At 37.7% G+C, this 17,242-nt stretch overlaps 1 protein-coding gene across 3 annotated transcripts in view; it reads right to left on the bottom strand.

Moving 5' to 3' along the window:
• COL14A1 (collagen type XIV alpha 1 chain) overlaps nt 1-17,242 on the bottom strand; it is a 216,832-nt gene that overhangs the window by 176,621 nt on the left and 22,969 nt on the right. For all 3 annotated transcript variants that reach the window (XM_072734006.1, XM_025993393.2, XM_072734007.1), the window contains exons 4-5: nt 7,346-7,489; nt 3,031-3,120 (exon numbers count right to left, since the gene is read on the bottom strand). In XM_072734006.1, coding sequence (XP_072590107.1) covers nt 3,031-3,120; nt 7,346-7,489 — 234 coding nt within the window. The remainder of the gene's footprint in view (nt 1-3,030; nt 3,121-7,345; nt 7,490-17,242) is intronic.

A 17,242-nucleotide genomic window follows, 5' to 3' on the forward strand; every position in this document is an offset into this window, starting at 1 on the left:
TAAAAAAAGGCAAGTTGCAAAAAAGATACATATAATAAAATGTATATAAAATTTAAGATATAAATGTATAATTAAAATATAGTTTCAGGATTCAGATATATGTAATAAAATGATAAGACACATAGTGGAATGATAAACACTGAATTCAGAATAATGATAGCCTCTTATGAAGAGGGGAAGGGCATATATAGGGATACACAGGGAGCTCCAACTATATTTTAATGCATTTATTTTCTTAACTGGACAAAGACATTTATTATGTTATTTTTATACTTTTTTTAATATCTGATATATGTAACAATAAATTATAATATTATAGTTAAATATAAATATAAAATGATAAATATTAGACAAGAAAATGTTTCATAATCTAAGAAAGTCACAAAGCAATAAAAGGTAACAACAGTACAATTGTCATGAATTTTTAAAAATTGTATTAAAAATTCTCAAAAAACAGGACGCTTGAGTGGCTCAGTGGTTGAGCATCTGTCTTTGGCTCAGGGCATGTTTCCAAGAGTCCTAGGATCAAGTCCTGCATTGGGCTCCCTGCAGGGAGCCCACTTCTCTCTCTGCCTATTTCTCTGCTCTCTCTCTGTCTCTCATTAATAAATAAATAAAATCTAAATAAATAAATAAATAAATAAATAAATAAATAAATAAATATTTTCAAAAAGCATGAATAAAGTTGCAAGGCAAATAATACATCAAGAAAAGATATTTTCAACAATATGACAATATAAGAGAAAAAGTTTTAGCATCTCAAATGTGGAGATAGAAAACTTCTATGTATTCTTAGAAAAAAACAAGGAACACAGAGCAAAAATGGACCATGGACCAAAGATGGGGAAAAAATACCAATGACCACTGTAGATATGAAAAACAAAATGGCTCAACCTTACTAGTAATTAAAGAAATCCAAAGTAAAGCAATTAATATTGTGGAGAAGATTTTTTAAATATTTAAAATTCCAAATATTGGAAAGAATTTATTTTTAAAAATAAATTATTGGAAAAAGTATCACTGTGATAGACACTTTCAAAAATTCTAAATATGCATATCCTTAAACACTGAAATTCTTTTTTTTTTTTTTAATTTATTTATGATAGTCACAGAGAGAGAGAGAGAGAGGGAGGCAGAGACACAGGCATTGGGAGAAGCAGGCTCCATGCACCGGGAGCCCGATGTGGGATTCGATCCCGGGTCTCCAGGATCGCGCCCTGGGCCAAAGGCAGGTGCCAAACCGCTGCGCCACCCAGGGATCCCAAACACTGAAATTCTATTTTTATTTTTTTATTTTGTTTAAAGATTGTATTTATTTATTTTAGAAAGAGAGCGATCACAAGAGGGAGAGTGGCAGGAGAGGGAGAGAATCCCAAACAGACTCCATGCTAAGCACAGATCCTGATACAGGACTCGACCTCACAACCCTGGGAGAACCGAAACCAAGAGTCAGATGCTCAGCCCACTGAGCCACACAGGCACCCCTCCACTTTTAGAAGTATGTTTTTCCAGCAGGTTTGCAATAGTGAAAACTATAAAGTAACTAAATGCTCATCAGTATGGGAAACAGTTACTATATTATCTGGCCCTTAAAAGGAATGAGGTAGATTAATATTGACAGCTAACATTATTTACTGATAGGCAGTATTATAAGCATTTGACATTTGTCAACACAGTTAATCTCTAAGAAGCTTATGAAATAAATTCTAGATGAAGAAACAAAGACATAAAAATTAGAATAACCAGCATAAATCACCCAAGCTTAAGGCAAAGATAGCATAAATCACCCAAGCTTAAGGCAAAGCTTTGAATTCAGGCAGGTAAATGGCATGCTGATGCAATTTACCTCTAGGCTATCCTCCCTCCTGTATGCAGTAACATAGAAAGTTCTCAAAGTGAAGAAAAAAAAAAAAAAAACAATGCAGAGAACAACAAATACAATATGGCAGGCTGTGCATATATGTCTGTATATTCACAGAAAAGTCATATGTCAAAGCATGAAAATAATCACTGGGGCAGGTTGTTGGGTGACAATATTCTTAGCAATTCATATTTTGCATTCTTCATAAACCATTCAGTTGTCTTTGCATTCAGTGAATATTAACTTAGACTCCTGTTAGGTAGTAGAAATTACTAGATACTGAGGAGTCAGTAAGGAGCAGAAACAGACACAATCTTATTCTCTTGGATCATACAGTCTAGTGGAAAAAGCAAACATTCCAATTATAAGTAAATGTAAAATTATAACTACAGCAAATGCTGTGAAGGAAAATTAGTTATTGTATGAGGGCCTGGAAAGAAAGAAAGGAGTCAGGGAAGGTTTTAAAGAAAGTGATGACTGAAATGAGCTTTGCAGGAAAAAGAGGCGGTATTTACGTAGAGCAGTGATGGGGGAGAGTGTCTCATGTAGACAGTGCAGCAGAGAGAAACCAGATCTTTAAAGGATCTGAATGAGCCAGCGGGGCTAGACAGCAGTGAGCTGTTTGGTGAGGAAGGAGAGGAAGATACAGGTAGGTAGGCAGGGCATGGAGGGCCAGTTAAAAATTCTAGCCTCTGTCCTAAGAGCAGTGCAAAGCTCTTGAATGAGCTTTAAGGTGTGTGCGGAGGGAGCATAAGGTCAGATTTGTTTTGAAAAGATTCCTCAAACTTCTTGGTAGAAAATAAATGGAGAGTGTGCTAACTAATCCTGTATGCCAGAAAAGAAACTTAGCTTAGCTGAGTATTGGCAATAGATGTGGAAAGAAATGAACAGATCCTGCCAGTATTTTAATAGAAAATAAATCCACGAGAACTTGGTAAGGTACTGAAGACAGAGAGGAAGGGAGAGAAAAGTACTGGCAGTTACTAGATGTGAGGAAGGGAGAAGTGGCATAGGGCTGAGGGAGACTTCTGTATCAGATCTGCACTCTTCTGATGGGGCCAATGGCCAGGTGTGTGTATATCGCTTGTGTTAATTAGAACAACTGAACCCCCAAAATAAGGAAATCCCCGAACAAAACAAAACAAAACAAAACAAAACAAAAAACTGACCTTCTTCTGGTGGAGACGGTTTGTGCCCATTTCCTTTATCCACAACCTTGACTCTGGGTTTTGGTTCCTTTCTTTTTTCCAAATCATTAACTGGAAGAAAAGTAGAAACACAGCAGCATGTCATATTAAAGACTAAAAGAAAATATTCCATAGCTAAAACTCTTGCAAGTATTGAGAGTATTAAGTAGAAATTAGCTCCATGATAGGATTCCATTCCCAAAGATTAGAAGTGCTATTTTGTTTCAACCCTGTCACGAGAAGGTGTGGAAGACACTTAAGAAATTATTTTGGTTGAGTACTCACTACAGGCAGATGTATTAAATAAATCCAACCTGTCATAATTGTTATAAAATCAGCATGATTACCCCCATTTCATGCATGAGAGAAGGAAAGACCAGGAGGCTAACTAATGAAAACATATTTCATAAAACCAGGAAGTATTGGCCCAGGATTCAAGACATAACTTCTGGTCTCTGAACAAGGCCTATGTGATGGCCCCTGTTCTAGAAAGATCTTGGCCATGAAGATACTCATTTGGAGTTGGTCTATCTGCAACTAGAGAGTGGAAAACCCAAAATAATTTCCTTTCAAACTTAAAAAAAAAAACTTCCCTACTAAGTAGTAGTAGAATTTCTTTGTCAGTGCCAGTATGAAATATTCAGGAGCCCAGAATTAATATATCCATACAAATCTACTCTCTCATACCTTCACTTCCCACTGCTTAAAACTCCACAGAAGTTTCCAGCTATTGCTTGGCACCCTACCTTGTTTTGAGCCAGTTCAGACCACTACCAGTGGCAATGGTTTTTGCACAAATAAAACATCCATGAAAAGGAAGAAGTGATCCTATAGTGAGATATTTCATTTAATTGTTGCCTTCACTTCATGGAAATCAGCAGATTTACTACAGGGTGAGCTAAGAAGGGGAAGGAAGGATTTCCTCTGAACCATCCTTCTTGCCTTCTCTAGGGCGTTATTTCATTAACCGTGTCTTATCATCCCTTCCTCCTCCTCTTCATTGTACTGGTTTCCTTCCTTTTGCTGAAAGGGTTTGAGATTTGCCAGCTGCCAAGGTCATGTTTGCTCTAGTTCTATTATTTGTTTCCTTAGAAACCTTCCTTGGCTTTGTGGTACCTAGAGGTTATATTCCAAGATTAAAAAATAATAAGAAGAAGATGCCTTGATCCTACTATTCCCACTGACCCTCTATCTTTCTAAATCCATTTTTTTCAGACCTCACTCTCTGACTTCTTTATAAGCGTTGACCACTTTGGAACACTTCCTTCTTTAAATTCTTTGTCAGTTTTTACAGAGGCATTATCCTGGATTTTCTTGTATTCCTCTGACTCTTCCTTTATATTATCATTTTTTTGGATCCTTTTTCTGCTTCCATTCCTGAAACATGATCATATAGTAAGTTTGCCCTACATCTCTGTACACCCCGCCTATAATTTTATCACCCCACAATTTTAATGTGCACCCTCCTGTGGATAATCCCCAAATCTATATCTTCAACCCCACCCACCCATAGGCCATGGCCTCAAATTGCTTAGATTCAGTAAAAGAAATCTGCAATTTTAATATGAGAACAACTGTGCTGAGTGGCGATAGAAGCAGAAATAGATCTGGCAAAGAATAATTCCAGAGGAGGAAACTCAGGGACACTTCATAGGGAACGTGATATTTGAGCCAGACTTTGAGAGATGGGCACGATTTTACAGGCAGAGATTAGCAAAATATCATTCCAAAGAGGAAAATGATAGCCAAAAAGAAAATTTGCCAAAATAGAGCCATAAACCATTCTGCTATATAAATATATAAAAACAGTCACTTTCAACTGCGTTCCTAGGTTTTATATATAAGTTGCAACACATATGTCATACCACACTGCTCTCTTCTTCATGCAGGAGGCAAATTAAATTGGAAAACAGACTGTCATAAGCAAAGTGGCTTTAATCATGACAACAGCAACCATGTCCCTACTGTGTGTTGAAGTGAGTTAAATCCATGCAGTAATAGGCATATATCATTACCCCCATTTGCAGATGAAAAAACTTGAGGCCATGCTTGATTTGCTTGGCCAAATGCATACACTACATCAGACATGCCTTTCTATCTTTAAAATCCAACAGCATTGTCTCATGCTTCTCTGTGTATCAGAAGATGGACTCATGAGGATTTAAAATCTCTACACTAATTATAAACCTAGATGCACAGCATTTGTTTGATTCATCATTTTCCTGGACCTAACCATGGAAGTTTTCCAGGGAGTGGAGACCAGACTCCACCTCACAAGGAGCAAAATGAAAAAGAAAACCATCCAAAGTTATTTTAATTTTTATTTGGGAACAACGAATCCTTGACAATAATAATGATGTAGCTAAGAAATATATGCGCTTACATATAAGTTAATCAACTACCAGTTAGACTGTCTTAATAAGATGATTTCAGCAGAGCTAAGCAAGCTGAAAACAACTGCATTTCCTTTGAAGTGCTTTGAGTAAATAGCTATTGGAAAAGCTTTCTAAGGTTACCTGTTCCTTATGCTGCTCAGCCAATGGACTCTCTGGAATCACAAACTCCAATACCCTCAATCTAAAGTAAATGTCTCCTTGTCCGTTCGCTGTTTCTCATAAACTTTAAGAAGAGTTATTTCGCTTACTCATTTCGGAATGTCGGAGGCCAGAAACTGAAGCACAGTGCCAATAAAAGGCAGACAGAGGCTGATTTATATTGGAAATAACATAAAACCCTTTTCCAGAGCTTCCAGACAATGTGAATCTCAAAAGAATGTCATGTTTAAAACATCTGCATGTCCTACTGACAGGTGGATTCACCAAATGTCTTTGTTCAGAAGTTTCAAGCGGTAGCTGGTGAACAAAGTTGGGGGTTTTTTTATTTCGAAATCCCAAAATATGTGTCATAAAACATTACTTAGAAGAGGAAGGGGGAAAAAAGGAGAGAGGGGCAGAAAATCCAGCTAAAACACTGTTGCACACGCAGTTCTAGATTCGTGGATGAATCTCACAGCCTCCCAGATTTGTGGATTAAGCTAATGGCAGGAATTGAAAAGCTATTGTGATTTGCAATGAAGTTCAGAATTTGCTTCAAAACTAGGGCAGAGTGGTGGGGGGAGGATAAAAGATGTAACAAGATGGGCTGTGAATGGGTAATTATTGAAGTGACTGATGGATACTTTGGGGTTTTTTTATACTACCCTGCTGATTTTTTTAAATATGTTTAAAATTACCCTTTAATAAGGTGGAATTTTTAAAGTCTGTAGTAACAATGAAGTAATACAGAAAGTTAACCAGGACAGGCCTCATCTGTTTGCATTCACAATACACAAAACTTTGCCATCCACATATGAATGGCCACTCTCAGGAAGAGGGAGTTGCTGTGGTCTCTTCTTAGAATAAAAGGTCCACAGGGGCAGGGATTTGTCATGTTCCCAGGGTCGAAAATAAGGCCTGACACTTGGTAGTCATGCAATATGTATTTGTTAAATGTGGGGGAAGAAAAGAACACACAAATGAACGAATATCTATCTCCCCAAAAGCAAAGAAAATCACAGCCTGTAAAAACAATTTTTACACTCAATATAAGGGGAGGCTTTCTAATGACAGGGATGAAGCTACCTCAGAGTTTTCTCCCCTGCTTAGAATATCTCTGCATGCCTTGCCCTGCCCTGTCTTCCCAACTTACTATTTGATAATTGGCTCAAATATGAAGCCATCCCCCATCCATTCTCATCCAAGCCCATTATTGGGACAGACAGAACATCTCCCTTCACAGAGCCCTGAATTTAACTCTCTCCCTAACATTTACCATGTTCACAAAGCTGTTTGTCATGGGACCCAACACATAACAGGAAAACAGTAAAAGTCAACTGATTCACTATTAGAAAGAGTTGACTTCCTCGTTGTATAGATTGTTTATGTAGAGGCTAGACTGGCACTTGCTGGGGATACCATAGATCAGGTGCAGGCATCATCCACTGAGTCATTCGGTGAGTGTTCACTGAGCACCTACTATGTACCATGTCGACGAGATGTCTGCATAAGGTTCAGAGGACAGTCTGAGCGAGAGCATTTAAGAAGTAAAATTTAGAGGATTTAAGTAGGCATTCAGTGAAATGGGTTAAGGGAGGGGCAGAGGTGTATTAGTGCTAGAAGGAAGATTTCACTAAATATCCTTCAAGAACTCTTCAAATCTAACTAATCCAATTTTAACCTGTTACAATATTTACCACAGACTCCAACTCAGAGCTGGAACAGAGTCCCCTGGTAACACTTTAAGAACTGTAAATACGTACTTCTGAATTGACCTTGGGCTGGCTTGCTTTCTTTGTCTTTATTGTATGCAATAAGTTGAACCGTGTAATTCTGGTCTGGCATAAGACCTTGAATAATTGCTTTAGTTGCAGTGTTCTGGAGATTCAGCTGATTGGTTTTTCCACCTATAATAAAACAGAAAGGTAAGTCAGTACTGAGTAACAGGCCAATAGCGTATATTAGGAAAATATATTAGCAAACAAGATTTTCAAGGTAAAAACATTAAAAAAATATATATGGGTGCCTATGTACACAGAACTTACTTTTGATATATTGTTCTTTCTCATTCTTAGTTGTACTCTTTGCATTAGGTAACTAAAACAGTTGTCCAAATTAGATAAAACGCATTTACAAAAATCTTTCATCATAATGCAATTATTGCTTTTATACACAGGAAAAGCCATAGTACAGGATTAGAAGACAGTAAGCCCTCAACATCAGATACAGTCTTCAAGGAAAGAACTCCACTTAAAAGTGAAGGGAAAGATATGAACAGACTGAATGTCATTACCTACCCTGGAATTTTTGCTGTGGTCTCTCTAAACTGAGTCAAAGCATCCCCGAAGCATTAGCAATTTAATTATCTTAAATCTGAGCATAACTGGCTCAGGATGTTGATGGAACCAATCATTGCCCGGCTACTTAAAAGTTAGCTTGGTTCGTGAAAGTATTTCAAACCTCCATTATCTCTCCACCAAATTAGACTGACATCTAAGGCTTTCCTGGAAACACTGTTGCTTAAATACTCAACTTTTATGCAAAATTCCAAATATGCCTATCTTTTCTAATTTCTGGCAGCAGTTACTGAGTCTGAGAAGGGAGAAGTTTAAAACTTCCACCCCGCTAGCACTAACAGCAAAGAGGATCTGAAATTTGCTGAATGAATTAAACGTGACACAGATTACAATATATTTTAATCATAGTCTCATAAAATTAATGATGTTATGTCTGAAATTTGATGCTGCTATCATCCACGCAGCCTGCTACTAGAAGGCAGAACTGAGCCTTTCTCTTGCCAAAACCCATTCCTTTAAACTCATTTATGTGCAAGATGTTAAACCTGGTTTCACAAACTTCTGCTATTTAGAGCAGCCCTGGTGGTGCAGCGGTTTAGCGCCCCCTGCAGCCCGGGGCGTGATTCTGGAGACCTGGGATCGAGTCCCATGTTGGGCTCCCTGCATGGAGCCTGCTTCTCCCTCTGCCTCTCTCTCTCTCTCTCTCTCTCTCTCTCTCTCTCTCTCTCTCGTTCTCTCTGTGTGTCTCTATGAATGGATAAATAAAATCTTTTTTAAAAAAAGACCTGTATTTTAAAAAAAATGCTTCTATTTAAAACTCATCTACTACAAAGTGCACCAAATAAATCTTTCTTAATGTGTGTTTCACTAAAAAAAAAAAAAAAAAAAAGTATTCTTAGAATACTCTGTATTAGAATCCCTCTCTGAGAGGCATAGGTATATTACTAAAGGCGTTGATAATTCTACAATAAAAAAAAAGCTTTAAACTCTTTAAAATAGGACTTCTTAAATTTCTTTGACCATTAACCCATTTGGTGGTATAACAGCTATTAGGATCTTGCAGATTGCCATGGAACACACTCTGGGAAAGCCTGGTATAAACTATACTTAGAACAAGTCTTGCAGTGCTAAAATGTCTACATTTTGTGTCTAGCTACGTTGATAACTCTTTTTATTTACTCTATTTATTTTATGCTTGATCAAGTAGATACCAGAGTGTCAACACTGTCTTATTGGCTTGGGTCACTGCATAAAGACATTGGGTCGCTGGACAAAATATAGCCAGTATTCATGAAGAAATAATTTGCTTTCACTCTCAATTTTTATTTTTTGTCTCTAGAGGTGTTTATGTAAGAGCTGGAGGTACGCTTTGTGGGTGTGCGATGGCAGAAGGGATTGAAGGATCTGGCTGAGATTTGGTTCGAAGGTTACACAAGTTACTTCCAAGGCTCCCTGCTTCCTTAATGATACCTACGTGGGGTACTCAATAGTTTAGAATTATCAGCAATTAATCAGGGAAAATTAAAATGCCAGTTGCCTGCAGGAAAAAGACTAAACTTTCAGGATCAGACACGGGGAATTCTCAGAGGTACCACAAATGGAAACTTGTTTTTTGACCTTTAAGCTCATAATGATGTTCACGAATCTCTTTTTTTTTCTCACAAGATTTATTTAAATTCAAGTTAGAAGAGGGAAGTACTTGTTACAGGAGAATTTAGTGATTCGTCACTTACGTTTAACACCAGTGCTCATCACAAGTGCCCTCCCTTAAGGCCCATCATCCAGTTACCCCATCCCCCCCACCCTCTTTCCCCTCCATCGACCCTGTTTGTTCCCTATAGTTAAGAGTCTCTTATGATTTGCCTCCCCCTCTGTTTTTATCTTACTTTTTCCTCTCTTCCCCTATGTTCATCTGGTTTCTTAAATTCCACGAGTGAAATATTACAATATTTATCTTCCTCTAACTTATTTTGCTTAGCATAATATACTCTAGTTCTGTCCACATTGCTGCAAATGCCAAGATTTCATTCTTTTTTTTTTTAAGATTTATTTTATTTTATTTTTTTATTCATGAGAGACACAGAGAGAGGCAGAGACATAGGCAGACGGAGATGCAGACTCCCCGCAGAACTCAATCCTAGGACCCTGGGATCAGATTTCATTCTTTTTGATGGCTGACCAATATTCTATATATAATATAATATAATATAATATAATATAATATAATATAATATAATATAATATAATTAATATAATATAATATATGCCACATCTTCCTTATACATTCATCAGTTGTTGGACATGTGGGCTCTTTTTCCACCTGTTGATAGTGCTGCTATAAATACTGGGGTGCATGTGCCTTCAAAATCAGTATTTTTCAAATACTGATCAAATCAGTATTTCAAATCAGTATTTTTGTATCTTTTGAATAAATATCTAGTAGTGCAATTGGTGAGTCATAGCTTATTCCTATTTTTAATTTTCTGAGGAACTTCCATACTGTTTTCCAGAATGGCTACACAGTTTGCATTCCCACCAAGAGTGTAAGACAGTTCCCCTTTCTTTGCATCTTCTCCAACATTTGTTGTTTCCTGTCTTGTTAATTTTAGCCATTCTAACTGGTATAAAGTGGTATCTCACTGTGGTTTTGATTTGTCTTTTCCTCTTGACAAGTGATGTCGAGCATTTTTTCACGTGTCTGTTGGCCATTGGTATGTCTTCACTGGAGAAATGTCTGTTCATGTTTTCTGCCATTTTGTAAATCAATTATTTGTTTTTTTGGCTGTTCAGTTTGATACATTCTTTATAAATTTTAGATACTAGCTCTTTATCTGATTTGTCATTTGCAAATATCTTCTTCCATTTCTTAGGTCACTTATTAGTTTTGTTTCCTTTGCTGTGCATAAGTTTTATCTTAATGAAGTCCCAATAGTTCATTTTTGCTTTTGTTTCCCTCACTTATGGAGATATGTCTAGCAAGAAGTTGCTGCAGCTGAGGTGAAAGAGGTTGCTGCCTGTGTTCTCCTCTAGGATTTGATGGTTTCCCACCTCACATTTAGGTCTTTCATCCATTTTGAATTTATTTTTTGTGCATGGTATAAGAAATTGGCCTAGTTTCATTATTCTGCATGTCACTGTGCAGTTTTCCCAACGTCATTTGTTGAAGAGACTGTCCTTTTTCCATTGGATATTCTTTCCTGCTTTGTTGAAGCTTAGTTAACCACAGAGTTATGGGTCCATTTCTGGGTTTTCTACTTGGCTCCATTGATCTATGTGTCTGTTTTTATGCCAATGCCATGGTGTCTTGATGATCACAGCTTTGTATTACAGCTTGAAATATGGCATTGCAATGCCTTGAGCTTTGGTTTTCTTTTTCAACATTAGTTTGGCTATTCAGAGTCTTTTCTGGTTCTATACAAATATTAGCATTGTTTATTCTAACTCTGCGAAAAATGCTGGTGTTATTTTGATAAATGTGAAGGCTGTTTTGGGGTAGTATTGACATTTTAACAATATTTGTTCTTCCAATCCATAAGCAAGGAATGATTTTCCGTTTCTTTGTGTCTTCTTCAATTTCTTTCAGAAATATTCTAGTTTTCAGTACATTTTACCTCTTTGGTTAAGTTTATTATTCCTAGGTATCTTATGGTTTTTGGTGCAGTTGTGAATGGGATCAATTCCTTGATTTCTCTTTCTGCTTCTTCATTATTGGTGTGTAGAAATGCAACAGATTTCTGTACATTGATTTTGTAGCCTGTGACTTTGTTGAATTCATGTATCACTTTTAGCAATTTTTTGGTGGAGACTTGGTTTTTTTTACATAGAGAATTATGTGGTCTATGAAGAGTGAAAGTTTGACTTCTGTCTTGGCAATTTGGATGCCTTTTATTTCTTTTTGTTGTCTGATTGTTGAGGCTAGGACTTCTTTTTTTTTAGATTTTTTTATGATTTTATTTATTTATTCATAGAGACACAGAGAGAGAGAGAGAGAGGGGGGCAGAGATACAGGCAGAGAGAGAAGCCGGCTCCACGCAGAGAGAGGCTAGGACTTCTAATACTATGCTGAGTAACAGTGGTGAGAGAGACATCCTTGGTGCATTCCTGACCTTCCAGGAAAAGCTCTCAGTTTTTCCCCACTGAGGATGATATTACTGTGGGTCTTTCATATATGGCCTTCATGATATTGAGGTATGTTCCTTCTATCCCTACTTTCTTGAGGGTTTTTATCAAGAAAGGATGCTGTGGGCAGCCCCAGTGGCACAGTGGTTTAACGCCGCCTGCAGCCCAGGGCGTGATCCTGGAGACCTGGGATTGAGTCCCATGTCGGGCTCCCTGCATGGAGCCCACTTCTCCCTCTGCCTGTGTCTCTGACTCTCTCTCTCTCTTACTCTCTCTCTCTCTCTGTGTCTCTATGAATAAATAAATAAAATCTTTTTTTAAAAAATAAAGTACAAAAAAAAAAAAAAGAAAGGATGCTGTACTTTGTCAAATCCTTTTTTCTGCATCTATTGAGAGGATCATGTGGTTCTCATCCTTTTATTAATGTGGTGAATCACACTGGTTGATCTGCAGATATCAGTCCAGGAATAGATCCCACTTGATCATGATAAATAATTATTTTAATGTACCATTGGATTTGATTAGCTGGTATCTTGTTGAGAATTTTTGTATATGTGTTCATCAGGAAAACTTGTCTGTAATTCTCCTTTTTAGTGGGTCCTTCGTCTGGTTTTGGAATCAAGGTAATGCTGGTTTTATAGAATGAGTTTGGAAGTTTTCCTTCCATTTCTGTTTTCTGGAACAGTTTCAGAAGAACAGATACTACTTCTTCTTTAAATGCTTGGGAGAATTCCCCTGGGAAGTCATTTGGCCCTGGACTCATTTGTTGGGAGATTTTTAATTACTGATTCAATTTCTTTTTTTTAAAGACTTTTATTGATTTATTTGACAGAGAGAAAGAGAGAGCACAAACAGGGAGAGGAGTGGAGGGAGGGGGAGAAGCTCAGCAGGGAGCCTAATATGGGGCTCAATCCCAGGACCCTGGGATCATGACCTGAGCCGAAGGCAGACACTTAACCAACTGAGCCACACAGGTGCCCCTGATTACTTATTCAATTTCTTTGCTGGTCATGGGTCTGTTGAAATTTTCTATTTCTTCCTGTTTCAGTTTTGGTAGTTTTTGTTTCTAGGAATTTATCCATTTCTTCCCGATTGCCCAATTTCTTGGCATATAATTGCTCATAATATTCTTTTATAATTGTATTTCTGTGATGCTGTTTGTGATCTCTCTTCTTTCATTCATGATTTTATTTATTTGGGTCCTTTTTCTTTTCTTTTTGATAAGCCTAGCTAGGAGCTTATCAATGTTATTAATTTCAAAGATCCAGCTCCTTGTTTTGTTTATCTGTTCTATTGGGGTTTTTACATTTCTAAATCATTTATCTCTGCTCTAATCTTTATTATTCTCTTTTTCTGCTGGTTTTAGGCTTCATTTGCTATTCTTTTTCCAGCTTCTTTAAGTGTACGGTTAGGTTGTGTATTTGAGACTTTTTTTGCTTCTTGAGGAAGGCCTGTATTGCTATATACTTCCCTCTTCTGACTGCCTTTGCTGCATCCCAAAGGTTTTAGACTATCATGTTTTCATTTTCTTTTGCTGCCATGTATTTTTTTATTTCTTCTTTAATTTCTTGATTAATCCATTCATTCTGTAGTAGGATGTTCTCTAAATTCCATTTGTGTAGTCTTTCCAAATTTTTTCTTACGGTTGACTTCAAGTTTAATAGCATTGTGGTCTGAAAATATGCATGGTATGATCTCCATCTTTTTATACTGGTTGAGGCCCTATTTGTGACCCAGTATATGATCTATTCTAAAGGATGTTCCATGTGCCTTGAAAAGAATGTGCATTCTGCTGCTTTAGGATGAAATGTTCCGAATATATCTGTGAAGACCATCTAGTCCAGTGTGTCATTCAAAGCCATTGTTTCCTTGTTGATCTTCTGCTTAGGTGATCTTTCCATTGCTGTGAATGTGGTGTTAAAATCCTCTACTATTATTGTATTATTATCAATGAGTTTCTTTAAGTTTGTTATTAATTAATCTATATATTTGGCTGCTCCCAAGTTGGGGGCATAAAAATTTGCAATTGTTAGATCTTCTCGTTGTATAGACCCCTTTATTATGATATAGTGCCCTTCTTCATCTCTTATTACAGTCTTTGGTTTAAAATCTAGTTTGTCTGATATAAGGATGGCTATGCCAGCTTTCTTTTGATGTCCATTAGCATGATAAATGGTTCTCCATCCCCTCACTTTCAATCTTTGGATCTATGAGTCTCTAAACAGTATATCAATGGGTTTGGGTTTTTTATCCATTATGATACCCTATGTCTTTTGATTGGAGCATGTAGTCCATTCACATTCATAGTAATTATTGATAGATACAAATTTAGTGCCATAGTATTACCCATAAAATTGCTGTTCCTATAGATTGTCTCTGTTCTTTTCTACTCTTTGTTGTTTTTGGTTTCTCTTTTCCATTCAAAGGGTCCCTTTTAATATTTCTTGCAGAGCTGGTTTGGTGCTCATGAACTCCTTAGTTTTTCTTTATCTTGTAAACTCTCTATCTCTCCCTCTATTCTGAATTACAGCCTTGCTGGATATAGTAGTCTTACTGCATTTATTCCCATTCAGCACACTGATTATGTCATGTCACTACCTTCTGGCCTTCCAGGTTTCTGTGGACAGGTGTGCTGCTAACCTTAAGTCTACCCTTGTAGGTTAAGGATCTTTTGTCCCACATTGTTTTCAGAACTCTCTCTTTATCTTTGTATTTTGCAAGTTTCACTATGATATGTCTTGGTGTTGATCTATTTTTGTTAATTTTGAGGGAAGTTATCTGTCCCTGTTGGACTTAAATGCCTGTTTTCTTCCCCAGATTAAGGAAATTCTGAGCTATAATTTGTTCAAATAAGCCTTCTGGCTCTTTTTCCTGCTCTTCTCCTTCTGGGACTCCTAGGATACAGATATTGCTGTGCTTTATGGAATCACTGAGTTCCCTAGTCTATATCCTTGATCTAATAGTTTTCTTCTTCTTTCCAGTTTGATTATTTTCCATAATTTTATCTTCTATATACCTAGTCATTCCTCTGCTTCTTTCATCCTCATTGTGATTATATCCAGTCAGTTTTGCATCTCTGTTACAGTATTTTTTATTTCAGCCTGACTAGCTTTTAGGTCTTTTATCTCCACAGCAGGGCTTTTCTGCTGTTTTCTATGATTCTTTCAAGCTAAGATAGTATTTTTGTGACTGTCATTCTAAATTCTTGTTTAGATATATTACTTATATCTGTTTTGAGTGGATCCCTGACTATGATTTCTTCTTTATCTTTCTTTTGGGAAGAATTCCTCCTTCTTGTCATTTTGCCTAGGTTTCTGTCTAAAGAAAAAACTGTAAGCCTGATTCCAAAGAAAAAGAAAAAAGGAAGGAAAAAAAAAGAAAAAAAGAAGGCTGATTCAAAAAATGAGAAAAGGAAACAAAAAACAAACAAACAAATGAACAAATACCATAAGCCTGATTCTAAAGAAAAATTTAAAAAGTAAAATAAAAAAGGGAAAGCCTTGTCCTATTCCCACCAGAAATGAAGCTGATGCTTTGCAGCACCCTATGATCAGTAGACTTGGGACATGCGGGGGGCCTGTGTTGATCTTCTGGGGGAGAGGCCTGCTGTGCAGGCTCACAGACCTGCCCTAGTAAGGGTACAGGGGGGTTGGGTTTGGTGTAAGCAGCTCCAGTTTCCACTGGGGGTGCTGACCTTGCTGGTGGGCAGGGGTGGATGGTGGTATCACTCCCCTCCCTCCTGTCCCAGGGAAGAGGAACTAGCACCCAACACCGTTCAGGAAACCCTCACAGAAAAGCAAACACTCTCCCCTCCCTCCTCCCATGTCCATGGCTTCTATTAGATCTCTGCCCTCAACCTGTCTGTCTCCAGGCTGTCAGCACACCTGGCACCACAGTTCTCCTGTGTTTTATCTCTGGTACAGGGCTGGCATTAAAAACTCCCAATCTGGCAAGGTGTGGACCCACTCCCTCCCCTGGAGGGGAGCCTCGCAGCGTGTGACTTGCAGGTGGTCACAATTCTGTCCCAGAAAAGCAATTGGAAGGCCGAGCAGGTGCCTGGAGTCAATGATGCAGCACAGGGAAAAGTTTCCACCTTGTTATTCCCCCTCTGCATGGGCCTCTGTCCCCTTCCATTGAACTCAGTGGTGCCTGGTGGATTTCTTTTTTTTTTTTTTTTTTTTTTTTTTGTCCTTGGAGATGCAATATACATCTTCAAATATACTCCAGGAAGGGGCAGGTTCTCTCCTCGTGCGATCCAGGCGATCCCCATACCATTTAGTCCTCACAAACTGTGCTTCTCAGATTTAACGTGCATAGGAGTCAAATGGGGATCTTTGTAAAGATCAGATGGTGATACAGCAGGTGGGAGGTGCTGACCAATATTCTGCATTTGCTCTTAGCTGATGCCTATGGTACTGATTTCCAGACCACATTTTGAGTTCCATGCTTACAGCAAGTCCATGAGATGGGAACTAGTGCTATTTCTGCATTTTACATAAGAACTCAGAGAACTGGGATCCCTGGGTGGCTCAGCGGTTTAGCGCCTGCCTTTGGCCCAGGGTGTGATCCTGAAGTCCTGGGATGGAGTCCCATATTGGGCTCCCTGCAGGGAGCCTGATTCTCTCTGCCTATGTCTCTACCTCTCTCTCTCTCCCTCTGTGTCCTCTCATGAATAAATAAATAAAATCTTTAAAAAAAAGAAAGAAAGAAAGAAAAACTCAGAGAACTGAGAGGATAATAAGTTGCCCAAAGGACATTTCTTATACACCACAGAACTAGGTGTGGAACTCAAGCATTCCATCATGTTGACCTGCTCTTTGCCGCCATGCCCCCTGTGTAACAACAGCAATCCCTCTATATACTCTGTGTTGTTTTAGTTGATTCTATTTGTATAACAAAAACATACAATAGAAGAAAGAAAAAACTTCAAGCAAAATTTAATGTTAAAAATTTTGCATAACTACTTTATCTTCATGATCAATAAATCTCTTTTTCTTTTCCTGATTTAATTGATCACTTATTTTCACAATGTCTATTTAGCTTACATCATTTTAATGTATAACAGCTGAATAATATACTATCAAGTTAATTAATCATAATTTACACAGCTAGCCACAAGCGTTGGCCTTCCAGATGTACTGTATTCTTTTTTAAGTGTCAACAGACCAAAAATATTCATACTATGTTGAAACAGAGGTAGTGAACAGAGGTAATAGTCAATAGCCTGGAAATTTCTCCCAAGGA

The sequence above is a fragment of the Vulpes vulpes genome, chromosome 13 (assembly GCF_048418805.1).
Source record: "Vulpes vulpes isolate BD-2025 chromosome 13, VulVul3, whole genome shotgun sequence".
In the NCBI taxonomy this organism is placed as follows: domain Eukaryota; kingdom Metazoa; phylum Chordata; class Mammalia; order Carnivora; family Canidae; genus Vulpes; species Vulpes vulpes.